At 36.6% G+C, this 26,443-nt stretch overlaps 2 protein-coding genes across 4 annotated transcripts; one reads left to right on the forward strand and one right to left on the reverse strand.

Annotated features, from left to right (window-relative positions):
* Nucleotides 1-79: 79 nt before the first annotated feature.
* LOC110942140 (nudix hydrolase 2) lies at nt 80-10,578 on the reverse strand. Of its 3 annotated transcripts, none has more exons than XM_022183867.2 (9): nt 10,360-10,578; nt 5,338-5,545; nt 4,341-4,406; nt 3,488-3,625; nt 2,368-2,445; nt 2,231-2,281; nt 1,504-1,538; nt 1,036-1,144; nt 80-399 (listed from the first exon to the last, which is right to left on the reverse strand). In XM_022183867.2, the coding sequence occupies exons 2-9, from the start codon at nt 5,494-5,496 to the stop codon at nt 214-216; spliced, it is 822 nt and encodes a 273-aa protein (XP_022039559.1). In that variant the 5' UTR covers nt 5,497-5,545; nt 10,360-10,578; the 3' UTR covers nt 80-213. The 3 variants fall into 3 exon arrangements, with proteins under 3 accessions (XP_022039559.1, XP_022039560.1, XP_022039561.1); XM_022183868.2 differs by lacking the exon at nt 10,360-10,578 and adding an exon at nt 7,303-7,805; XM_022183869.2 differs by lacking the exon at nt 3,488-3,625 and having other exon boundaries at nt 10,360-10,572.
* Nucleotides 10,579-15,925: 5,347 nt separating this feature from the next.
* LOC110942142 (NAD-dependent protein deacetylase SRT1) lies at nt 15,926-25,975 on the forward strand. Its single transcript, XM_022183870.2, has 14 exons — nt 15,926-16,175; nt 19,835-19,864; nt 19,978-20,070; nt 20,143-20,262; nt 20,729-20,829; nt 22,105-22,213; nt 22,935-23,014; nt 23,093-23,171; nt 23,274-23,327; nt 23,413-23,509; nt 23,870-23,952; nt 24,548-24,612; nt 25,225-25,330; nt 25,438-25,975. Exons 1-14 carry the CDS (start codon nt 16,077-16,079, stop codon nt 25,741-25,743), a joined length of 1,422 nt encoding a protein of 473 aa, XP_022039562.1. The 5' UTR covers nt 15,926-16,076; the 3' UTR covers nt 25,744-25,975.
* The last annotated feature ends 468 nt before the right edge of the window (nt 25,976-26,443 follow it).

Here is a 26,443-nt window from a genome sequence, read left to right on the forward strand (position 1 = left end):
CTAGCTTAAGACCATCGGTTCCATTTAGAATACTCGAGTGAGAATCCATTAATATCCACATTCGCATTAACAAACAATATATATGAAGCTCCAAATAGAATATTATAAAGCAAGAAAATGTCATGAATAATTACGAATAGCGTCACAATAAACTATAAATAACAAATACTTGAACTGTAGATTTAAGATTGTATACGTTATTTTTATTTTTTTCTAATTTAGATCTCGCGTGTTTAAATAAATGTGACTCGGTTTATCACTGAAAAATGAGGTTACTGGTTGCGGAGAAAAACCAGAGTAACCCTTATCTACCTTTGCCTTGCATAACTCAGAGGTGTACCACATTAGACTTTCTTTCTCAACATAAGGTAGAGCTGCATATTCTTCCAATGGCATCCACTGTAAGACGAAAAGTAAAAAAAAAAAAAAAAAAAAAAAAAAAAAAAAAATCATATACATAGTAGGTTGGGTGACAGGTCAAAACCGGTCACTTTTATTACATTACAGAATACTGGATTTAAATAACCCCAACTTTCACCATTTGGCCGCTCCCAACTTATGAATTGTACCACGCCACTCCCAACTTTCAACTTATTTTCCTCTGGCACTCCCTAACTAACTCGGTTAGTTTTTTGCTGATGTGGCACTTGTGTAGTGACGTGGCATCTAGCGTGGCCATTTTAATGATTTGTCATCTGACGTGGCACTTATCTAGTGACATGGCCTTTTTTTATGATGTGGCATTTGTTTAGTGACGTGGCATCTGACGTCAGCTAACTGGGTTAGAGTTTAGTTAGTTTAGGAGTGCCAAAGAATAATAAGTTGAAAGTTGGGAGTGGCATGGTATAATTTCCACCATTTGGCAGATAACACTCCCAACTTTCAGCTTATTTTTCCTCTGGCACTCCCCAACTGACTAACCCTAACCCAATTAGTTTCTTATTGATGTGGCACTTGTGTAGTGACATGGCATCTGACGTGGCCTTTTTTTAATATTTGTTGTGTACATTTAACACAAACCAACCGGTTAGTTACCTGGGCTGCCTCGATTTCTAGTTCTTGAATCTTGATATCAGACGATAGTCGGCGCATCATGCACACAAAGAATAAATCTGATTTCCCGAAAAATACCTTGTGCCATTGCCTGTCACAAGCGGATTAACATTTTTAAAAATAAAGAATACATCCGATATTCAGACACTTGAATACTGCAATTCATTTGCTTATGGATGCACTAAACTATATTATGTTTGTTGGAAGGTTATAATCAAGAATTCTTATTGTGATTTAGTGTTATTAGTCAAAACAAAAGTCAAACCGTGTCATATAGAAAAAGTCAAAATAGGCAGATTTAGGACCCGACGTTTCATATATGAAGATCTGATGTTTGGTTAGTTAAATAACCGTCACTTGTGATGCTAATTCTCTCAACCTTTTAAGCATTAATACAGAAATTCCATAGAAAAGATTCAAAAAGGTTGGGTGAGTGAGTGTATATAATACCTGAATGCTAGTACTTCAACAAACTCTGTATCTATCTGAAACAGGTTAAATCATCAGCATTAGGTAAAAATATGGTTGTAAAACAAGGTTTCCAAGGCCGAGTAGTCGCTACAAGGCAGGTTGCCGAGGGGACTTTCTTTGACTCCGCCTAATTACTCGGAGTCGGTCAAACGCGGTCAACCTCGGCTAGAATTGGATCTAATAGGTCAACTCGGACCTAGTTTGACTTAAATAATAATATAACATAATTTCTATGCCTATCATATTAAAGAATGAATATAATTTTCACGTATTTTGTTATAAATATTAGTAAATTTGTGTTATTTGACATGTATTTAATCTCCAAAAGTAATTTCTTTATCATTTAACATGTCCGAGTACTCCCTGAGTACTCTCCGCGTAGACCGAGTACTCTCAACTCCCCAGTCGACCGACTAGGGAGCGCCTAGCGACTTTTGCAACCATGGCCGTAAAATATCACATATAAGTTGGCATATAATCATAAGTGACGACGTGACGTAAATACTAGAAGTGACAGTATGCACCCATTTACTAATAAATGGAATGATCCGTTTCATGTTTTTATCTCTAATGGGTTGATTAAGCTAGTTATCCTAAGTGTTTTTAAAAGCTTAATAAAACCTCCAAAATTCTTTTATAAAAAAATCAATTTGACCGCGCATTTTGTCGCCTCAATCGATAAGTAGACCGGAGAATTAACACTTACTCCTGTCTCTTCTTTGACTTCTCTAATTACCCCTTCAGAAATATCCTCCCCCTGTAGAAATAAATTTCATCGGGTTATTCGGAAAATAATACGTACCTAAGTTTGTAAGAATAATAAAACTTCACTGAAGCATATACCATTTCAACAATTCCAGTAGGAATCTTCCAGGCATTCGCTCCCCGCCATCTCCCATTCTTTTCTTGGACAAGAAGAATCTACAAATATAAAAGGAGTCAAAATGAAGTGATCTACAACTCCAAAATATGTACGACAAAAGATGATTTTTAGAGTCACATGCTAGTTATTAAAGGAAGAAACTGAGGGTTGTGGAACCAAATGCCTAACAGGCATACTATTACTTTTTTTTTTGAACGGCAAGGAACGACGTGCCAACCACCGTGACACCGGGCGTTGTGGCCAAGGTCGACTACTCGACCGCCGCCAGCCCCTTGGCTCTCCCTAGATGCGCGGAGACCCGACCTCCACCCGCCCAAAGGCACGACAGTGGAATAATCGGTAAAGTTAAGAAAACGATTACCCACATTACAAAAAGAGTAGAGTACACGGATGGTCCTTGTGGTTTACCAAAATTTTTTATTTGGTCACTAGCTTTCCAAAAGTACGCAGATAGTCCCTGTGGTTTGCACTTTGTAGCGCATTTAGTCCCCAACTTTTTCCTAAAGCACATGGATACTCCCTGTGGTTTGCACTTTGTAACACATTTAGTCCCTAAGTTGGACATGCTAAAACCTTCAGATTTGTTGACTGGGGACTAAATGCGTTACAAAGTGCAAACCACAGGGACCAAATCCAAAATTTTGGTAAATCACAGGGACCATCCGTGTACTTTACTCTTAAAAAAACAAACAAACATATTATCGCATTTTACATGAGAAAGTCCCTAAACCGAATTTTGAAACATATAAGTATAAATGGTACTAGCTGGTTGCTTGTGGTCGGTCAACACATAAGTTGTCACCATGTAGGCGATATTTTTTGCAGGGAAGTTTCTTATATCCCCCTCTAAACTTGCAATATATCATATTTCCTCAAAGCGAAAGTTTTCAATGCATAATGTACTATGCTATTCAAGCATGATTCCGGGATATATGATATTTTCCTAGTTTAGAGCATGATTCCGGGATATATGATAATGTACAATGCTATTCAAGCACAAGCTCACAAAAGTGCATCAGCTTTGGGCTTTTGTGCATCAGAAACACATGTCAGCAACAAATACGATGATGGTTAATATACCTCACGTTTATCATTCAAGACGACAGCACCAACACCTACTCTATGAGAAGCATTTGCAGGGATTGTACTTGTTGTTTCGGGAATCCAGTTAATAAGCATGAGGTAATCAGGTTCCGCATGATGATAACGAAACCCCTCCTGTTAATAAAGGAAAGCATTCCAGTAATTGTAATGATATAGCTGCTAGATAAAACCTCCTAAATCTTTTTAGAGTGAATTTCAAGGATTGTCCTTTATCTTTATACCCATTTTCAGGCGCTGTCCTTTATGTTCAAAATTGACGAGTTTTGTCCTTATGTTTTCATATCATACACGTTTTGTCCTTTAGGCCTAACCCAGTTAGTTTTTTCAGTTAAATTTGGTCATGTGCTTTACACATGAGGGCATTTTTGTCAATTCAAAGGTTGCAAAAGCTTTGAGCTGTAAATCTGTTGTTGAACTTACCTTTGAATTGACCAAAATGCCCTCATGTGCAAAGCATATGACCAAATTTAACTGAAAAAACTAACTGGGTTAGGCCTAAAGGACAAAACGTGTATGATATGAAAACATAAAGGACAAAACTCGTCAATTTTAAACATAAAGGACAACGCCTGAAAATGGGTATAAAGATAAAGGACAATCCTTGAAATTCACTCATCTTTTTATTTCAAACACACAAACTATCATTGATTCATTGTTATGATATAGCTTTTTAAACGTATTTAAATCATTAATTATTTTGAAGACTCAAGAAAGAAAAGAAAAAAAAGTGTTTACGGGTCGTCCCAACCCGACCCATTTTGACAATTACTGAAAGTTGCCACTTTTGAGTGATAATAACAAAACCCCTCCTGTTAAACAATGTGATTACCTTCACGGCAGTTTCGACAAGATTTACAAGATGGATAGGCAGTTTAATCCAAACACCCTTCTTGCCCTATTAAAACCATTCTCAAATTAGAATGAATCAATGGAAGTGTATAATGTACCATACAATAGAAGTTGCATGTATCATATAAGAAATATGTCTGCAGAACTTCTAGATAATCTACAAATAGGGCTGTAAACGAACCGAACGAACACGAACACGAACAAGGTCATGTTCGTGTTTGTTCGTTAAGGAAATTAACATGTTCGTGAACTGTTCACGAACGCATACCGAACATAAGTTTATGTTCGTGTTCGTTCATTAAGGAAATTCAGTTGTTCACGAACAGTTCGTGAACACTGGTCTCGAACACAAACGAACGCAAGCGAACACAAAAGAACGCAAACGAACATTTAACTTGAAAATAAAAAAATCAAAATATTGTTATCTTTAAACATTGGATATAAGTAGTTAAATACAACCATCAAATGATAAATCAAAACATAAGAAGTCTAATACACCACCAAACGATGAATCAACTTTAACTAACTTAGACATAATTATCCCCAAAAATGTCTTAGCATGTCCAGATTTTAGCTAACTTAGAAAAAAAAAGGGTTTTTAGTTTTCAATATGTTTAGATAAAAGGTTTATTATATATTATTTTTTAATATAATCAAACGAACATGGACGAACGTAACCGAACATATTACCGAACGTTCACGAACGCAGTCGAACGAACGAGACCTATTTTCGTGTTCGTTCGCTAAGCTAACCGAACGGATTTTTTTGTTCGTGTTCGTTCGTTAAGCTAATCGAACGAACATAAACGAACTTCCCGCCGAACGGTTCATGAACTGTTTGCTGAACGTTCGGTTCGTTTACAGCCCTATCTACAAATATACAATTTTTTTTTCGCAAAGCAAGGTGGCTAGTGAAAACAGCTACTAAAGCTTTCAACAAGAAAAAATACAGGGTAAGATAGATGATATAACAGAACCTGCAACGTCCACTGTGACATTGAAGTTTTAAGCCTAGTGAGAAAAACGGTAGGGTCCATATGCTCCGTCAGCTCTACCACCACACCGCCATAATCATCATAGATTGCAGGAAGTAGTTGGACATTTTCAACTCCATCTTTGATTGTCATTTCGTCCATCAAACCACAGTTGATATATTATTGTCGATTCAATCCAATTATCCAAGGGCTAGTGAACAACAAGGTAATCATAATTATAGAATATACTTTAATCACTGACCACCAAATTTAAATCGGAACAGTTGTCCAGTTGCTAAAATGAGTAGAATCCATAAGCTGGTGTAAGTTAGCTTCTATTTATTAGATTTTTAATTAGTTGTGTCACTATTCCATTTACAACTATAAGATACTAACTGTTTATCAAATACATCGAAACAGAAGGCAGACTGTTAGGAACAAATCCGATTTTTTTTTAAATATTATAAAAACAGAGACAATTACAGACTAATGGCAGGTAGACGAGCAACAAGTTGCGCCGCTACCCCCTTCTGAATAGCAAACCCTACCTTGCTAAACACAAAATTATGCCCCTTACCATGCGCGGTGTTACTGCTTACCACCTGCTGAACCCGCTTGAGCGAAACAACACACACATGCACAAACGATTAAACACGCACAAACGATCTACGTCCAAAGGCTGCAACTAGGTTATTTCATTATGCTCAAAACCAAAGATTACAATTACAATGACTAAGTACATACAGAGATAGAATTAAGGTTTCTATCTTGGTGAACAAGAAAACCAAATGTCATAATCTTCTATTTTTACATTTTCTGTTAACGTGCTTATATCGTGTGTGCACTGTGTGTTTGTGATTGTGTTTCTGTTGTTGTGCCACTTGATTCCTAACACAGACGTGCAACAGACTGTGCCGCTAGCTTTTTCTGATAGCAAAACTAAGTCTTTTAATTAGAACCGGTTGCCGAAATCAAGAAAAAAGTGTAACGTTGTTTTCTATTTTGTGCAAAGTGCCATTTTAACTTGGAAGACCTAGCAGCTCTTAGGGGCTGTTTGGCAACTTCTGAATGGTTAAGTGTTGAACCAGTAAGAGGTTTGAACCATTAAGTGCTGAATCAGCAAGAGGTCTGAACCATTAAGAGCCAGTATAATACTTAACCGTTCAGAGGCAAATATCTGACCAATTCAGATTAGAGGTCTTAACCATTCAGACTCGGTATAATGCTTAACCATTCAGAGCCAAATGTTTGAACCACATTCAGACATTTGCTCGCAAAACAAACGTTCTGAACCATTAAGTACTAAACCAGTAAGAGATAGGGATGAGCAAATGGTACCCGGTACCGGTACCGAATTTACCGAACCGGATACATTTTCGGTACCGATTCGGTACCGACTTTTGACATTTTCGGTACCGGTTCGGTACCGTTTTTTACCGTCAAATACCCGTACCGAACCGTACCGGGTATATTCGGTACCGGTACCTACCTTTGGGGATTTTCGGTTCCAGTACCGGTCGGTACCGAGCTCATCCCTAGTAAGAGAACCATTAAGTACTAAACCGGTAAGAGGTACCGTTAAGAAGAGCTCGTCGTTAAGAGCTAAACAAACAGCGCCATGGTCATATTCAATAAAATTTGTAAATACATAAAATCATATTCAAAAACAGAAATTTATCTGATATTATATTACACAAGAAGAAGATGCAAGATAAAACAAATGTAGTGAGTGCAGAAACAACTTCAAATTGTTAGTCTAATCTTGTGTAAGTTCGGGTAAAAAGTGACCGACTTACAAAGCTCGGGTAAAAAGTGACCGAGTCACAAACTTAGGGGTTTTTTGAGTTAGTTTTTTTAATCCTAATTTGAGTCAAAATAGGTTTCTTGTTTAGGTTATATATAAGGGAATTTATGTAACCAGATGTGTACGATCATTAATAATAAGAACGAGTTTATTTGATTCAATACCTACTCTACCAATTTCTATCAAATTGGTATCAGAGCTTCTTGGAAGAACGATCGAGAGGGAGACGAGTCCGGCAAGAAGAGATCAATCAGCGAAGGTCAGCGATTGAAGTATCTTGCTACGGGTTTCGACTATCACAAAAGGCGGCGACAGACGAGACTTGGCGCACAAGTCTGTGAAGAAATCGATAAGGTCAGAATCGGTTTCTGTAGTTTGAGTAACGAAGTCGTAACCGGAGGAGACAAGCTCGTAGACACCGCCGATCAGCAGGATCAGCGGCGACGAAATTTGTACAGCGGTAGCGGCAAGTAAGACGTGACGAAATCAACGACGAGTAGATAGTTCGTGCGTCGACAGTCGGAAAGCGGAACCAGGCGGGTTCTGTTCGGATCGGGATTGCACAGCAGTGTTCGGTTGTTACCAGGTTTCAAGTTGGAAATCGTTTGAGAACCGACAAATTGCGAGGAGGCCTTGTTCGGTAAGGGATTCATTTATTTATTTGGGCAGCAATTTATTTAAGGCAAAGGGTGTCTTGCTTGTTGCTTCTTCGCTGCAATTACGTAAAAATATTTTGTTTGTTTTTGAGTGAAAGAAGGAAACTCAGAAGTATACAAAAGGTATTTTATTTCTCTTGTACAAAAGTCAACAAAAGGATTGTGAAAAAAAGATAAAGCAACAGTAGGTTGTTTTTTCGAAGGAAGCAATTAAAAGAAGAAAAGCATAATTGTTTTTAATTGCAATTAAAAGAAAGATACAAAAGGATTTGTTTTCTTTAACTTGCAATTAAAGAAAAAGAGAGGAGGAAATTGTTTCTAGGAAGGAATCGGTTGTGGAGTTTTGCAAATTGATTCAAGTCCTAGTACTTTGCTCACGTACAACAGACGAAACCGAAGGATGGATGATAACGTGAATCGGGTACCTCCAACGAAGGAACCGATGCCTAGTCTTCCATGTCCAATGCTTACGGATACAAACTACACCGTTTGGGCTATGAAGATGAAGGTAATCTTCAAGGTTTACAAGGTATGGGATGTGATTGACCCAGGAACGACCATCGATACTCACAAAGATTCTATAGCAATCGCTTTGCTATTCCAAGGGTTACCCGAAGAGCTAGTGTTGCAGATTGGGAACAATGATTCAGCAAAAGAGATGTGGGAAGCGGTGAAATCTCGCAATCAAGGTGCTGAACGTGTGAAAGAAGCAAGACTTCAAACCTTAATGTCGGAATTTGAGGGTTTGAAGATGAAGGAACCAAGTACGATCGCTGAGTTCGCAGGAAAGATTTCAGGGATTGCTTCTAGATCTGCTTCTCTTGGAACAGTGATTAAAGAAGAGAAACTGGTTAAAAGGTTTCTACATGGTTTGCCGAAAAGGTTTATTCATATGGTTGCTTCTCTCGAGCAATCTCTTAACCTTAAGACAGTTGGATTTGATGATGTCGTAGGTCGTCTTATAGCCTATGAGGAACGCGTCAACCTTGAAGATAATGAGCAACAGGTTAGAAGTGATCAGTTACTGTTGACTTATGAGGAGTGGGAAGCTAGAAAAAAGGAAGGGTGCGATCGAGGCAAAGGAACGACCGAGTCTAGTCAAAGAGGTCGGGGTCGCGGTCGAGGAAAAATCGGGGGTCAAGACAAAGACAAGGAACCGAATCAAAAACCAAAGAAGGACCGTTCTAAGATAAGGTGTTTTCGATGTGATGAATTAGGGCATTTTTCTTCGGATTGTTCTACACGTAAAAAGGACGAGGACGAGGAAGAGGAAAACAATCTTATTCAAAGGGTTGAACCGGTTCTTTACTTGCAAACACACTTTCAAGAGACTAATGATGTGTTTCTAGACGAGGAAAGGATTATTCCAAGGATGTATGCTTCGAGCCCAAGTGAACTCAATACATGGTTTCTTGACAACGGGGCGAGTAACCACATGACGGGTAAAAAAGAGTGGTTCACGAATCTCGATCACAACATCAAGGGAAAAGTGAAGTTTGGAGACGGGTCATGCGTAGAGATTAAAGGACAAGGGATGGTCATCTTGGAAGGAAAATCTGGGGAACAAAGGGTGTTGCGCGATGTTTATTATATACCTGCACTTGAAAGTAATATAATAAGCATTGGTCAGTTGGACGAGAGAGGGTACAAGATCGCAATCCAAGACGGTATACTTTGGATGTTTGAGCAAGACGGCACTTTGCTAATGAAGGTACCTCGTTCACCTAATCGCATTTACAAGATTAATCTTGTGGTTGTATCTCCAGTTTGCATACAGACTAAAGATGACAAGGCTGAAAATAGCGACCAACCAGTCTCTATTGTGACAGAAGTTAGCGACCAAACAGATCAATCAGCAACAGGAATCAGCGACCAATCTGGGCAGTCAGCGACACAGCAGACATATAGCGACCAGACTGACCAGTTAGCGACAGAATCTGACCAGTCAGCGACAGAATCTGATCAGCCAGTGACAGCTTTTAGCGACGAGTCTGCGACAGATCAGTTTTTCAGCAATTCAATAGGTAAATGGATGCTCGGTTTATCAAATGAAGAGACAAGTTTGAAAGTCGAGAACTTATTGCGGGAGCAAATTAAAGTGGAACACGTGAGCGGGGATTTACAACGGGCCGACATCCTTACTAAAGCCTTGGCACGGTTGAAGTTCATCGAGATGAGAGGGCTCATTGGTGTCACAAGATTAGGGGGGGTGATTGTTAGTCTAATCTTGTGTAAGTTCGGGTAAAAAGTGACCGACTTACAAAGCTCGGGTAAAAAGTGACCGAGTCACAAACTTAGGGGTTTTTTGAGTTAGTTTTTTTAATCCTAATTTGAGTCAAAATAGGTTTCTTGTTTAGGTTATATATAAGGGAATTTATGTAACCAGATGTGTACGATCATTAATAATAAGAACGAGTTTATTTGATTCAATACCTACTCTACCAATTTCTATCACAAATCAACACAACTGAACGACTCTGATAATTACAAAGTTTCAACATAACGATATGTAATCTAATCCAATCGAAGCAGATAAGATAGAAGTAAAAACAATGAAGTAAGTACCTGTAAGACGATGATAACAACAACGAGAAGAGAAGAGAAGCCTTAGCCAATCGGATTTGGGAACGATCGAGTAAATCTACGGACTGGATTTACTGATGTGTCACGTCTGCTTACGTGGAACAACAGGAGCCATTTAAGTTCACAAAATGAATATAACTCGTGGGAAATTATGGTTGTTGGGAGTTTAGCAGAGAGAGAGGTTGTGGTGATGAAGAAGATAGTATATATTTTTTCCTTTCATTTTATTTATAAAAAAATATTTATTTTTTCCTTTCATTTTTTTATAAAAAAAAAATATTTAAATCCGAATCAAGTCAAAAAATAATAAAGAATTAAATGTCATTTTAGTCCTTGTAGTTTGGGTCATTTTGTCAGTTTAGTCCAAAGGTTTGAAACGTTGTCATTATAGTCCAAATAGTTTGAAACATTGCCATTTTAGTTCATTGGGTTAACTTCATCCCATTTTTCTGTTAACAAGAAGGGCAATTCGGTCATTTTATATGGCCGAATTGCGCTTCTAGTTAGTAGAATTACATAAAAAATGTCTGAATTGCCCAACTAGTTAACAAAAAAATGGATGAAGTTAACCCAGTTGACTAAAATGGCAACGTTTGAAACTATTTGGACTAAAATGACAAGTTTTCAAACTTTTGGACCAAACTGACAAAATGGCCCAAACCACATGGACTAAAATGACATTTAACTTAATAATAAAAACAAAAAAGAAGATGATAGTTTCAGGATAGTGGATGAAGCGAGTGATTTAGCACGGAGTGGAGAGGGTTAGGGTACATTTGGGTAACAGAATCTTTATTGGTGACCTTTGTTTAAGTTGATTGCCACTTGCTAAAATAATATTGGTTGTATTAAAATTGAAAAAACGAAATTGAAACTAAACCAGAGATTATTGGAGCAACCTAGGTCATGACCTCAAATCATGTTCAACTTCGTTCACTTATCCAAACTTGATTGATACACCATTTTTTATTAATTACTATGTCCCCATGAATTTAATTATTCAAATAACTTTTTATAATTATACTTACAAGTGAAACTAAATACACAATATTTCTTAAAGTAATTCTTTGAACATCCAAGTATAAGTTTTATTAAAAACTGTTAAATATTTTTGGTTTTCTAGCAGTAGAGACTGTGGACCTACTTAGTCGAGTTCAAAGGGTCATGCATACTAATGTTAAAAGACTTAGTTTTGCTTTCAAAAAGGGGTAGTGGCGCAGCTTATTGCCTGTTTACTAACTATCTCGATGTAAATTCATAACACCAAAAATTTATGAAATAAATATATTTTAATAAAAGTTAGTTTGGATTGGGTTCTTAACGGGAATGAAAGGTTGGGTTGTGTATATTGAAGAAAGAGAAATTAATTTTTTATTAAAGGTTAGGTTGTGTTGTGAATGAGAATAGTCTAATGGTGTCATCTCCTTAGACTATACGACAATGTTGAAAATTATGTATGTGCATTGATAACAATTAGCACGTTAGATTACACACAGTGGCGGAGTTTGAGCAAAAATTTCGAGGGGACGTAAAGTCATGGATCCAACTTTTTTTTCCTATCGTTATGTTCCGGGTCGGGCCGACTATTCGATTCGGGTCGGGTCGGGTCAAATAATAATAGTTCCAAATAAAACTATAAAAAATTCATATAAAAAACTAAATATTGTTTAACAAACAAAAGACCAATATATATATATATAATAGTACGAGATAAATGAAATCTGGACGAAAAATTACAACTCAGCCCGACGACCTTTAAGATTTAAAGTGGTAACAAACTTTACTTTGATTTATACATTGTATAAATATTTAGGCCAAATAATTGGAGGTGCGATCCTATATAATTTTAAATTTTTCGGACGAAAAATCGAAAATTATACACTTCTAACCGAAACATTAGAGGGGCGGGTGCACCCCCGGACACTTAATAAGCTACGCCCCTGATTACACGCCAACTTTGAAAAATATATACTAGCATTGATAATACATGTCATCGGTTGTGAAACTTATAAGTGTTTTCAAATGGGGCAGTGTTCCATGTTCTTACCGTGAAGTCTTGATGCTCACAGAGACCCCACTTCTTCATGCAACCTAAATCCAAAGATCACAAAATTTCATACATATATTACAACTTTAAGATGTGTATCAAAGATGGAATGGCAAGAATTAAGAAAGAAAAGAAGATGAGTTCGAGAGGCTCTGTTTTGAGTCAATTATGCATGCCATTAACCAAATGCTTATGGCTATTTATAGCCTACAAGAAGTAAATGCATACCGAAATAACTGACCACTAGCCCACTAACCTATAACATGGAATAACTGAACTAAAATAAAGTAATGCAAACTGAATGAAAACGTGCATGCAGAAATGTAAACGTGGGTGATTAATGCATGGCTACGTGGGGTGGAACGTATCACTTTACAAATCTTACACCGTGGGGTATGATGAGACGGGGGTTTAGAGTATGGGTTGACACGTGTAATTTCAAAACTCAATTCTCAAACCCACTTTGGATGGGGTATGGCAGGGCTTGGGTTGGGGCGTGGCTTGGCAATTTATTAAAAATTTTTTTTTTACAAAAACTTAAAAAAAATACACATGGCCACCAAGCGGATAGAAGCCCGCCACATAGGACCACTAGCCCGTCCCACGCCCGGCTTAAAACTCCCGCCCCAAACCCACGCCCCAACCCAAGCCCCCGGGTGGTGACTTGGGCGTTTTCAGCCAACCCACGCCCCAACCCAAGCCCCATACCTCATAGTCTTACATCTATACATACCAAATATAAACAACAAAATTTACATTTTACAACAAGCCTTGCATATATGTATTGTGTATGAAATTAGATGCATCGTTGTAATTAGTTTAGGCGTACCATTGTAGTGTTAGATGCATCGTTATAATTAGTTTAAACGCACAATTATTAAAAATTGTCATAATTAGTTTATGTGCACCATTGTAATTAGTTTACACACGTTGTATCAATAGTGAATCAACATTTAAAATGTTATTCGAATAAAGTATATAAATAGTATACTCAAACTAAAAAGAATTGAATTATCTACTTTATGGTATAGTTGTTTAAAAAAATAATGAAGTTTCAAAAGTTATCGAAGATAAAATTAGGCTTCCACTATTATCACATCCATAAATCTTATTTTCACACCCATTTTCACTATATATCTCTCTATATATATCTATGTATGTATAGAGAGAGATATAGAGAATGGATGTATGAATATTAACTCACTAAAATTATTGGCGTATTTATGGTTGCAAAAGTCGCTAGGCGCTCCATCGTCGGTCGACCAGGGAGTTGAGAGTACTCGGCCTAGGCGGAGAGTACTCGGGGAGTACTCGGACATGTTAAACTATAAAGAAATTAGTTTTTGGAAATTAAATATATGTCAAATAACATAAATTTACTAATATCTATAACAAAATACGTGAAAATGATATTCATTCTTTAATATGATAGGCATAAAAATTACGTTTTATTATTGTTTAAGTCAAACTCGGCCCGAGTTGACGTACTAGATATGATTTTGGCCGAGGTTGACCGCGTTTAACCGATTCCGAGTAATTAGGCGGAGTAAAAGAAAATCGCCTCGGCAGCCTGCCTTATAGCGATTACTCGGAGAGTACTCGGGCTTGAAAACCTTGTTTTACAACCATGGGCGGAACCATATTTGAATGTAACATTCGACTGTGCTATTTGTCTTGTAAACAATTTTCAACTTTCTATTCATTACCATTAATTCATCATCTTAGTGGTTTGTATAGTCCAAAGCATATCTTATTTGATAGTTACCACCTACATATATGTGTGTATCATTTTACTCAACAAACAAAAGTAGTTTTTGAAGATATAGAAAAACTCTTAGACCATGTGTAGTGGTAAGTTGGTATAATGCCCTTACTATGGGGCATTATCTGACACGTGGCATCCTAGTCAGCGTTGGGGCATTATAGCAAAAGTGACGTAGTGGGGCATTGCCAATAACCCCCATTCAATCATTTGAAAAAAAAATAAAAAAAAAATAAAGCAAACAGGCTAGTTAAACATTGGAGAAATCCCATTGGCCACATGCAAAAAAAAATAAATAAATAAATAAAGAAAGAAACTTTACACTTGTCAAAAAATGTCAGACTAAAGCAAGGTAAATGCCCCTTCAAGTCAAACATGTCAGACTAAAGCAATTGTTCTGAGCGTTTTATATAAAACGCCGTTCACAATTTTTTTTAAAAATTTTTAAAAATAACGCCCCATGTAATGGTGCGTTGGGCGTTTTCGGGCGTTTTTTTTTATTTAAAAAAAAACGCCCCACTACACATGGTCTTACAAAAGAACAAGAAAAACAAAGAATGTCAACTGTTTGCTCATCACTCAAACATAGTTATAATTCCTATATTTTATCAATAAGAATTTCTTATAGTTATTGAATTTACTGTTTGGCTAAAAAAAGTATTCAAGCACCCACATGTACATTTATGATGTGCTCATCAATCTCATATGGAAGCTACAAATCCCCTTCTACCAAACTCGTGATTGCTTAATGGTATGTTGTATAACGTTGTCACGTAGTAACATGTTTAGCTTGATTCATGGTAGGATAGGATATGCAAGATGCTTATCGTATCTTTACTGTTCAACTTTTTTATAATGTTTTAAAGATAAAGAAACGATAATTTGGAATTTTTTTAAATAATATCATTTTTTCAATGCTACTCCTGTTTTGAAAGCCTCTCAATTTATGAGCATACTTCAACAGTTGATAACAATTGTGTGATAAAAATATCAATACAAATGACTTTTTCAATCTTGTTTAAATTCCTAACTTAAAAGGTATCCAGGTTTAGTAGCTTGGCGTCCCATGCCAAGTCACTCTCAAAGGGCGTTAAACACCGTTACAAGGGCGCCAAAGGCTTAGGCATGAGTAGGAGAAGCATTGAAGTTTCTGCGGATTAATTTTGTAGCCAATAGAAACTCTCCATTCCATAAGTGTCGTTAAACAAGTACACATCATCTAAGCCCTAAATATATGGATAAAAGGAAACAAAACATTTATGCTTAGCGGTGTAAACGAGCAAGGCCGAGCCCGACTAGGCTCGAGCTCGGCTCGTCATGTTTTTGTGAAGCTCGAGCTTGGTTCAATCCTAGTTATTTGAGCTCGAGTTCTACTCAGTTAGAGCCTAGTTATTTGAGTTCGAACTCGGCTCGTGAGTAAAACCCAAAGCTCGAGCTCGGCTCAACTTGTCTCGAGCTACTTTGAGAACAGCCTCAAATGAGCTAAAAGCTCGGCTTGAGCTCACTTCAATATCGCTTAAACGAGCCAAAGCTCGGCTCGAGCGCGACTCGCCAATGTTATCATCATCATCATTATTATTATATTCTATATAAAAAACTAAGCCTAAACGAGCTTTGTATTTCAGGCTCGAGCTCGGGCTCGATAACTAAACAAGCTCTATTTCAGGTTGAGCTCGGACTCAAACTCGTTAACGCTCAGCTCATTCGAGTTTTTAACCGACGCGATCACGATCGGGTATAGTTAGAACCAAAGCACATACACAGAGCTCCCCCAAACCCATTGGGGTTTCTCCTGTATAACAGTGTTACGGGGAGCACACACACCTCTTCATCTTCCATTAATACGCTCCTGTGTAAGCTACGATCACCCTCAAACCCTAGCAATCCGCCATGTCTCTAGGCTATGCAGAGAAGCTCTCATACATAGAAGATGTAGGCAATGTCGGAATGACTGAAATTCATGATCCACCACACATCCTACAGGAAAAGGTCTAACAATCTCCCTCTGTTATCGTCCTGTTTACACATTCTGCTATTGATTGGTACTTTGATGCTTCTAATTGATCGATTCTGTTAATTAAGCTGCTTAGGTTTTGTAATTAAGCTTTGTTGTAATGTTAGTTGTTGAAGAAGGTTAATGTTGCTATGTGCATTGAGGTTTGGATTCAGTTTGTGTTGGTGGTGAAACTGATACCTAGGGTTAGTGCAATTTGTGTATAGTGAGTTCTGCATTGGTGTTTATGTGTGAAGAGTTGATTAGTTGTGTTTTGAACTGTATGGGGTTAAAATTAGGGTATGGAAAAGGTGATTGGTTAGGGTTTATGGAACTTTTGCGGTCGATTATGTTTGTTATCATTCTGTTTACACATTTTTGCTGACGATTACGTTTGTTTGCTGTTTTGATGCTTGTAACTGGTTGATTTGGTTAATTAAGCTGCTTAGGTTTTGTAATTAAGCTTTGTTGTAATGTTAGTTGTTGGAGAAGGTTAATGTTGCTATGTGCATTGAGGTTTGAATACAGTTTGTGTTGGTGGTGAAGGTGATACCTAGGGTTAGTGTAATTTGTGTATAGTGAGTTCTGCATTGGTGTTTATGTGTGAAGAGTTGATTAGTTGTGTTTTGAACTGTATGGGGTTAGAATTAGGGTATGGAAAAGGTGACTGGTTAGGGTTTATGGAACTGTTGCTGTCGATTATGTTTGTTATCATCCTGTTTACACATTTTTGCTGTCGATTACGTTTGTTTGCTGTTTTGATGCTTGTAACTGATTGATTTGGTTAATTAAGCTGCTTAGGTTTTGTAATTAAGCTTTGTTGTGATGTTAGTTGTTGGAGAAGGTTAATGTTGCTATGTGCATTGAGGTTTGGATTCAGTTTGTTTTGGTGGTGAAGGTGATACCTAGGGTTAGTGTAATTTGTGCATAGTGAGTTCTGCATTGGTGTTTATGTGTGAATAGTTGATTAGTTGTGTTTTGAACTGTATGGGGTTAAAATTAGGGTATGGAAAGGGTGATTGGTTAGGGTTTATGGATTTTTTGCGGTCGATTATGTTTGTTATCATCCTGTTTACACATTTGTGCTGTCGATTACGTTTGTTTGCTGTTTTGATGCTTGTAATTGATTGATTTGGTTAATTAAGTTGCTTAGGTTTTGTGCTTGTTGTTACTTGTTGAAGAATGTTAAAGTTACTATGTGCATTGAGGTTTGGATTCAGTTTGTGTTGATGGTAAAGGTGATACCTAGGGTTACTGAAATTTGTGTATAGTGAGTTCTGCATTGGTGTTTATATGTAAAGATTTGATTAGTTGTGTTTTGAAGTGGATGGGGTTAACATTAGGGTCTGGAAAAGCTGATTGGTTAGGGTTTTATGGAATTTGATGTTGTAGTTGGTGGCATGATCAACGAAATCGATAGTATTGGGATTAAAGTGTGATTTTTGAGTTCAATGTGTGTTTTCTGTAAAGGTCTTATTTAGGGTTGCAAAAACTTATATCTAGTGAGTTCTGCATTGGTGTTTATATGTGAAGAGTTGATTAGTTGTGTTTTGAAGTGGATGGGGTTAACATTAGGGTCTGGAAAAGGTGATTAGTTAGGGTTTTATGGAGTTTGATGTTTTAGTTGGTGGAACTAAGGTGTTGTTTGTTTTTTCAGATGTAAACGTCTGCAGTCTGCGGACCACATCTGCAGACATCTGTAGAAGAAGAGGTGGACCAAACCTCTCCAGTCTACAAGAAAAAGACTGTTTGTTTTTAACTTCTGCAAGCTACTGAATTAAACTGAAATATAAATAAACTGATTTATTAAACTTAAAAGAGTTTTCCAACATTCACAAAAACACAATAATAGTTATACACGTGCTAAATCATCGGAAAAATTAACATCAAACAATCACAACAATTAACATCAAACAATCTGAAAATTAACATCAAACATTAAGAACAATTAACATCAAACAATCAAAAAATTAACAGCACAAAATTAAAATCATTACACAAAAAAACTAACAAAATAAACATCATAACATAAAAAAACTAAAAAAAAGAGAAATCAAACCTGAAATATGAGTAGGCGGCGCTGCTGTTGAAGGATGGAGCCGAGGAGGAGTGGCGGCGCCGGTTGAAGGAGGGAGACGATGCCGGCGGTGGAGTAGGGAGGAGGAGAGGCGGCGGCTGTGCAAGGAGGGAGGAGGAGAGGCTGCGGCGGCTAAAAGGAAGGAGGGAGGAGGAGAGGCGGTGGCGGCTGAAAGGAAGGAGGAGGACAACAGCGCGACGCAGGCGGTAAGGAGGGAGGAGGGGTGGCGGCGCCGGCGGTGAGGAGGGAGGTGGCGGCTGGGGTGGAGGAGAGGTGGTGGAGGAGAAGGTGTTCTAGGGTTTGTGTGTTTTTTTGGGTTCAGAATGAAATGAAACACGAGAAGAGGTGAGAAGATGACATCCCAATTCTGCACCAAAAAGAGGACGCGCAGACCCAAACGTCTGCGCGTGGTCTGCGCCGCGCAGACAAAAGAGGCCAGGAAGCTCTTCTTTGAAAAAACAAACAGCACCTAAAAGATGGTGTCGTGATCGACGAAATTGAAAGTATAGGGTTTAAGTATGATTTTTGAGTTCGATGCGTGTTGCCCGTAAAGGTCTTATTTAGGGTTACAAAAACTTATATATAGTGAGTTCTGTATTGGTGTTTACATTATCAGGTCAATCAGTTGTGTTTTGAACTGGATGGCGTTAAAATTAGGGTCTGGAAAAGCTGATTGGTTAGGGTTTTACGGAATTTGATGTTTTAATTGGTACAACTAAATGTTGGGATCATGATTGACAAAATCGAAAGCATCAAGCTTAGTTATGTTTTTGAGTTCAACATGTGTTGCTTGGTGAGATCTTACTTAAGGTTATAAAAACTTATATCTAGTGAGGTCTGCCTTTTTGTTTCCATGATCGAGTTTGACTGGAATAATCTTTTTTTTCGAATCATGGTTGTCTATGCTTATTTTAGGTTTAATGATTTGATATCAGTTTTGTTTTACAATTTTGAATTGAATGCACTTAAACTCAAGGTCTGAAAAAACTTACTCGATACAGACTGATAAAACTTGATATTATAATTGCTATAACTAAAATTGGTGTTATAATCAACAAAGTCAATTGCAGCAGACTTACTGTGTTATGATTTTACGATTTTAATCTGCATTGCTTAGAAAGGCCTCACTCAGGGTTAGTAAAATATAACTCTAGTGAGTTCTGCATTGGTGTTTATATGATCAAGTTTGACCGAATGGAAATTTTCACGGATCATCGTTCTTTATGCGTTTTAAAGGCTTAATGATTTAATTTAATATCAGTTATATTTTACGACTTTGAACCGAATACAACTATGCAAGGGTCTAAAAAGCTTATACAACAGAGGCTAATAGAACTTGACAATTTAATTGCTACAATCACGATTGACATTAAGATTAATAAAACGAAATCATCAATCTTAATTTGTCTGGATCATATAGTATCATAAAATGGCATGCAAAAACAATACATACATCGAAATCTTTCGTAATGTGAAAGCAAATATCAAAAACTTGTCATTATAGTGAAAGTAATGATGTGAGATTCTATTGATATGCTTGCTATTAACACTCACGTATGTGCTTTATTGTATTCACAGATTGAACGACTTACCAAGATGATTCGTAAGGTTTGTTCCCAATTTCCCATGATTTATGTTCGTTCACTCATGGCGTACACAACTATAACCTTTCTTTCAGTTCCCTTCAACCAAATTTTATCTTGTTTTCATATTACTTGCAGAGCAAGCATTTAGTTGTGTTTACTGGAGCTGGGATATCAACTTCTTGTGGTATACCTGATTTTCGTGGGCCCACGGGAATTTGGACACTTCAGGTATATGTTACTAGGGATAACGGATTATTCGGATTTGAAAACTTTTGGTCTTTACCTTTTTGGTCAATGCAGCGGGGAGGCAATGCCTTGCCAGAAGCAACACTACCCTTTCATCGTGCAATGCCAAGTAGGACCCACATGGCTTTGGTTGAACTAGAGAGAGCTGGCATTCTTAAGTTTGTTATTAGTCAAGTATGAATATAAAATCCCTTCTATAACTGCAATCTAATCCACTACCGTTTTATTGTCTTGTAAGGGGGTGTTTGGATGTGCGATATATGAAACTCATTATCTGATTATTACATTTGTATTTTTTAAGAATATAAAAGAATGTCCTTTTTGTTATTTTATTCATCAGTTAACTAAATGATTGGGATTCTCTAACACTCAAATAACTTATTATCTGTTGATACAACTTCAAACAACAAAAGCACATCCAAACACTCTATCGTTAAGTATTTGATTATATGATGGCATATCTGTGGCGTTAATCCTTTTGTTTATTGTTTGCTTTAATTGTGTCAATGCTGGATTTAAGATTTATTTTTTGTATCCGCGTGCAGTTAATATGTCTATCTATAATATATCTTAGCGGAAAATAAAATGCAGTTTTGCAAAATATGAAATCATACACTCTGTTACTGCTGTTAAATCACAGAACATTGATGGCCTTCATCTTCGATCTGGAATACCAAGGGAAAAACTGTCAGAATTGCATGGAAATTCCTTCATGGAAAAATGCACATCATGTGGTTCTGAGTAAGTGCAATCCTCCTCCTCCTCATCATCATACTCAGTAAATCCCACCAATAGCAAGGCTAAGGTAGGGTCTGAGTAGGGTAAGATGTAGACAACCTTACCTCTACCCCGTAGGAATAGAGAGGCTGCTTCCGGTGAGTAAGTGCAATCCTAATATGTTTAAAAGGCATTGTTTTCTGGTTTCCAGTATTTTACTCGATTTTTTTAAAGCCATGCGTTATAAACTTGTGCTCAAGTAGGGGTAGCAATTCATGTTGGGTTCCGGTTGACCGGCTCGAAGGTTTGTGTAACCCAAACCAAACACGACCCTTTAATATTCTCGAAAAGGTGAATCTTGACCCAATCATGACCCATATTACTAGGGGTGCTAAACGGGTCGTGTTCTCGGGTTAAACTCGACCCGAACCCGAAAATTGTGTCATACATATAAACCTGAACACGACCCAAATATTCGCGGGTTGACTTGAACACGACCTGAATATTCACCGGTTGACCCGAACACGACCCTTTCAACCCGTTTTTTTTTTTTTTTGCAAATTAATATATTAAAACTAAAATTTACTACAAAAAACACAAATGTATATAATACAGTTACGTTTAAATTTTTTAAAATCTTATATTAGTATCTCTTTTTAAGTTATAATTATGGCATAAAATACACACCAAATTCAATTTATGAAATAGAAGATATTCTAAAAAATATAATATAATATAAATGGGTTAAACGGGTTAACCCGACAACCTGACCGGGTTGACCCGAACCCTACCCGTTTTGCTAAACGGGTTCAACCTGAAACCGACCCGAACCCGTTTAGACTAAACCCGAATTCATGAATTTCGTGTTAGGTTCGTGTCGTGTTTTGCGGGTCATGTCAGAAATTCACACCCTTACATATAACCGATTATCACTGGTCAAATACGTTGGCGGGTTAAATGGGTTGTAAACAGTTTGGTCAGTTAAATGAGTTGGTGGACTGAACTATGGTTTATAATTTTAATTTCTAGCTTTGAATGGATTGACAGGATGGAACCAGACTGGTTAGGTCAAACACTCAAACTCCAACTATTAATCGAATTAGTAGTGTCAATCTATATATGATTCAAACTTGTTTAGCCCCAACCCTAATCTATTTATTTTGTGTTGGGAATTTCTGCCCCTATGTTAAATAAGAATATAGGCTTTAAAGTCTTTTCACTTGTCATAAAAACTTCCTTAATTAAGATTTTTGGAAACTAATTTCTAAGAAGTCACTTTTATCATTTTGACATGCGAAGGTATTTTCGGGACTTTGAGGTTGAATCGGTTGGATTAAAGGAGACACCACGAAGGTGCTCCAATGGTGATTGTGATGTTAGACTTAAGGACACAGTTCTTGATTGGGAGGTATTGTTTGTTGCTTCTACTGAAACAATAATCTTTCTATATTATCTGCTTTTATTTGATCTTGGATTTATTAGTGCGTTGAAGTGATTACTAAGTAAACATTAGTTTTGGTTGTTTGTGTTCATTTGTTAAGGAAACACACATGTTCACGAACGGTTCATGCACACTTGCCGAACGGGATTTTCTGTTGGTATTCGTTCATTAAAGAAATGAACTTGTTCGTGTTCGTTCGTTAATTGTAGGTACCGAACACAAACGAACGTTCAAGAATGCATACAAACACAAGCGAACACAAACAAGCGATCATGAACATAAACGAACACAAACAAATGTTAATGAACATAAACGGACACAAACAAACATATATTAAATTTCGAATAAAATCGGCATCACAGACATTAAGTGGATCCACCACAAACAAACATATAAATAAATTTTTTAAAACCCCACACACAAACAAACACAAACGAACACGTTACCGAACATAAAAGAACGAACGCGACCTCTGTACGTATTGGTTCATTTAACTAGACGGACAAATTTTCTTGTTCATGTTCGTTCATTTATTAAACGAACGAACACAAATGAACTTCCCACCGAACGGTTCATGAACTGCTCGCTGAAAGTTTGGTTCGTCTGTAGCCCTAACTAGAATGCTAGACTACAGTTGCAAGTATAATTTTTTTTAATAAATATCTGAATGCTTTGTGTGCTCGCGCAGGATGCATTGCCCTTTGAAGAAATGAATCCAGCCGAGGTGCACTGTGACCGGGCCGATGTTGTATTATGCCTGGGTACCAGGTAACTAAATATGCATATGGTTGGACTGTAAAAATATGAATCCTTTATGGGTATATTGGTAATTTCTACTCTGTTCAGTTTACAAATAACTCCCGCATGCAATTTGCCTCTGAGGTGTCTTCGTGGTGGTGGCAAGTTTGTTATTGTGAATCTTCAGGTATTTATTTCAAGATTTCTTCTTTTGATAAGTAGTTTCAGAATTTTATCGTATTCTTTTCTCTTTTCTTTTTTGTTTTTATTTTATTTTATTTTTCTACAGAAAACTCCAAAAGACAAGAAAGCAAGTTTGGTCATTCATGGATTTGTAGACAAGGTGCTGTATGAAAGTAATATAAATTTAAAAAAAAAATCAGAATCAGTTTAAAAAAAAACTGAAAACTAAATATCACTTGGTGCAGGTGATTGCTGGAGTCATGGACCTTCTCAATTTACGAATTCGCCCTTTTGTCAGAATAGATCTTCTTCAAACCATTTTCACTCAGGCATTGAGTTTGGGTAATTTTCTTTTTTCATTTCTATATATATAATAATTTTATACGAGGTTTTTATATATTTATTTATTTTGAAAACATAATTTTCCCTTTTTTTCCTTAGAATTATGTACTGACTACTGACTAGAATAAAGCTTCAGATCTGTATCTAACATTAAATTAAAATGTAAAGTTATAAACTAGTATTTATTTTATTCAAATACAAATATACTTATATTTTGCTAAACATGTCATGTCTAGCTACAGCTTGTATAAGAAAATGGTAAAAAAAAAATAAAAATAAAAATACACACCTAGAAACATATTTGAATGATTCTTTCCATTTTCTTATAGTTCGCTCATGTCCGATTTTTTTCGTTTATAGATCAGCGTTATGTCAACTGGACACTCCGGATAGCAAGTGCACATGATAAGAGGGCTCTGGTCCCTTTCATAAAGTCCATCGAGGTATAATTGTAAATTTGTAATAATATTGTTTTCATAGTTATAAATAACAAATTTACTTATCTTTAAAAATATAATAAAGATAAGTACATGATATGTTTCAAAATGAAAGACAACTAATATGTTAATTACGATTGCAAAAGTAATGTTATTACAAAAACGAGTAAATTACGTTTTTGGCCCCTGTGGTTATATCACTTTTACTATATTAGCCCAAAATAAGAATTTTTAATATATCTGCCCCCATGGTCTCTATAACTAACCATTTTGGCCCCTAAGTCTGGAGATCATGGGGGCCAAAATGGTTAGTTACAGAGACCATGGGGGCAGATATGTTAAAAATTCTTATTTTGGGCTAATATAGTAAAAGTGATATAACCACAGGGGCCAAAAACGTAATTTATTCTTACAAAAACTTATCTAAATCCTTGAATACAAACAATTTAGAAGGTTGTATGAATTAAGAACAAACTTCAGAAAACAAACACATTAAACATTTATCGAGACCCTAGGTTATTCTATATTAATGGTGGAATCTGTTTTTTGATTTATAGTGAATTTGTGGTTCGCTGACCTGTCACATGGAATTGCATTTTAGGTATCGTTTTCAGACCACACCATGAAAGAGGCTGTTCTAGATAAGTATCCTTTTCAGCTTAAAAGGTAAAATTCAAGACTTGCGTTACAGTATATGTTTATTGTGCGTACGGTTTATCTTTTTTATCTGTCTTATAGGACAAGGTGAAAGCACATTGGTATTTTATGCTAGAGTAAAATGCCATTTTTCGTCCCTGAGGTTTGGCCGGTTTTGCGACTTTCGTCCAAAGGTTTGGTTTTCCGCATCTGGATCCAAAAGGTTTGAAATCTTGTCATTTTCATCCAGCTCATTAACTCCATCCATTTTTCTCTGTTAAGTTAGGGGTATTTTCATCTTTTTTGTTAACTTAAAGGGCAATTCGATATTTTTCACTTATGTAAAAAGACCGAATACCACTGAAAAAGACCGAATTGCCCTTCAAGTCAACAAAAAAGACGGAAATACCCCTGACCTAACGGAGAAAATAGATGGAGTTAACGAGCTGGATGAAAAATGGCAAGATATCAAACCTTTTGGATCCAGATGTGGAAAAACAAACCGTTGGACGAAAGTTGCAAAAATGGCCAAACCTGAGGGACGAAAATGGCATTTTACTCTTTATGCTAAATAAAATGCAAAGATAAATGTTTGTTCGCGTACTAACTACTAAGTTCATGTTTAAATTTGTCAAAATCCAGGAGAACCGTTTGGAAAATTGAACCATTTGATGTCATCTTGAAAGTTAACTTCAGTGAGGGCTGTGGATGTGCATGCAGCAGAATAAAGATCCCTATCGATTTTCACGTACGGATTTCTTCATTTTATTCCACATGTAATTATGTATGCATGTTTTATTTTTCGTTATACTATTATTTTACAGAATATATTGACAAATTTTACTTCATATGCAGGCATCAAAAGACGATTTGACACGCGATAGAGATCACGTTTTTGAAAAACTGAAATCTAAAGCAATAAAAAGTTCATCTTGCGGGCAGAATTCCGTTATCGAGAGAAAAATGTTAACATCGCCGAAAACTGAAGTTGTAATACGTGCGGTTGTGACCAACGTTAGATGGTATGACGAAATAACAGTCAAGACTTCTGGAGCCGGTTCTTTAAGCAAGTGCGCACTGAAAAGAAGAAAAGAAGGTAAGAACGAAGCTGAAGCAGCTCGTAAGCTCCCCAAAGGGCAGTATAGGAATGGTAAAATATAGATAACTGACAAATGGTTTGGTTTTTTAGACAGTGTACATACATAAATCCTGGTTTTTGGGTAGAACTGTTATATAATGTAGTGACTCTGATGTTTGGTAGGTTTATGGTGTGTCACCCGCAATCTAGGGTTGTTGATTGGGTTGAACTTGGAGCGGAAGGGACCAAACCGACCGGAAACTTATATATACAAACTATTGGATGGGAAAAGGATTGATCTAAGCTGGTTTCGTATGGTTTGGGTTTGGTTTAGAACATGTTCGGTCCTAACGTAGCAAACAAACTTTAGTTTTTATATAATTTTGAAAATCGGTAACTGGATTTGGCAACCCTCGTCTTGGTTTTAAGAAAAAAACACTGCTGTTTTGAGGCGTTTAGGTACCAAAAGCCGCGGTGTGAGATGAGGGCTTAACGTGAGAGAGGCTTTTGATGTTAAGTTTTTTAAATAAATTATTTATAAATAATATTTTAACTTGTTAACTTTTAAACACTAAAAATAAAATTGCAATTTTGCGACCGCCTGGTGGTCATTTTTAAAACCAAGCCCCTAGTTACATATAATACTAAATCCAATTATTTTGATCTTTAAAATTCACAAAATCACGAAGAAAAATATATATGCCACGTTACATAAACAATAAGTTAATTAATTTGCATTTTTAATGCATATAAAATATAAAATAATAAAACAAGGTTTTGTGA

Source organism: Helianthus annuus, chromosome 5 (assembly GCF_002127325.2).
Source record: "Helianthus annuus cultivar XRQ/B chromosome 5, HanXRQr2.0-SUNRISE, whole genome shotgun sequence".
NCBI lineage: Eukaryota > Viridiplantae > Streptophyta > Magnoliopsida > Asterales > Asteraceae > Helianthus > Helianthus annuus.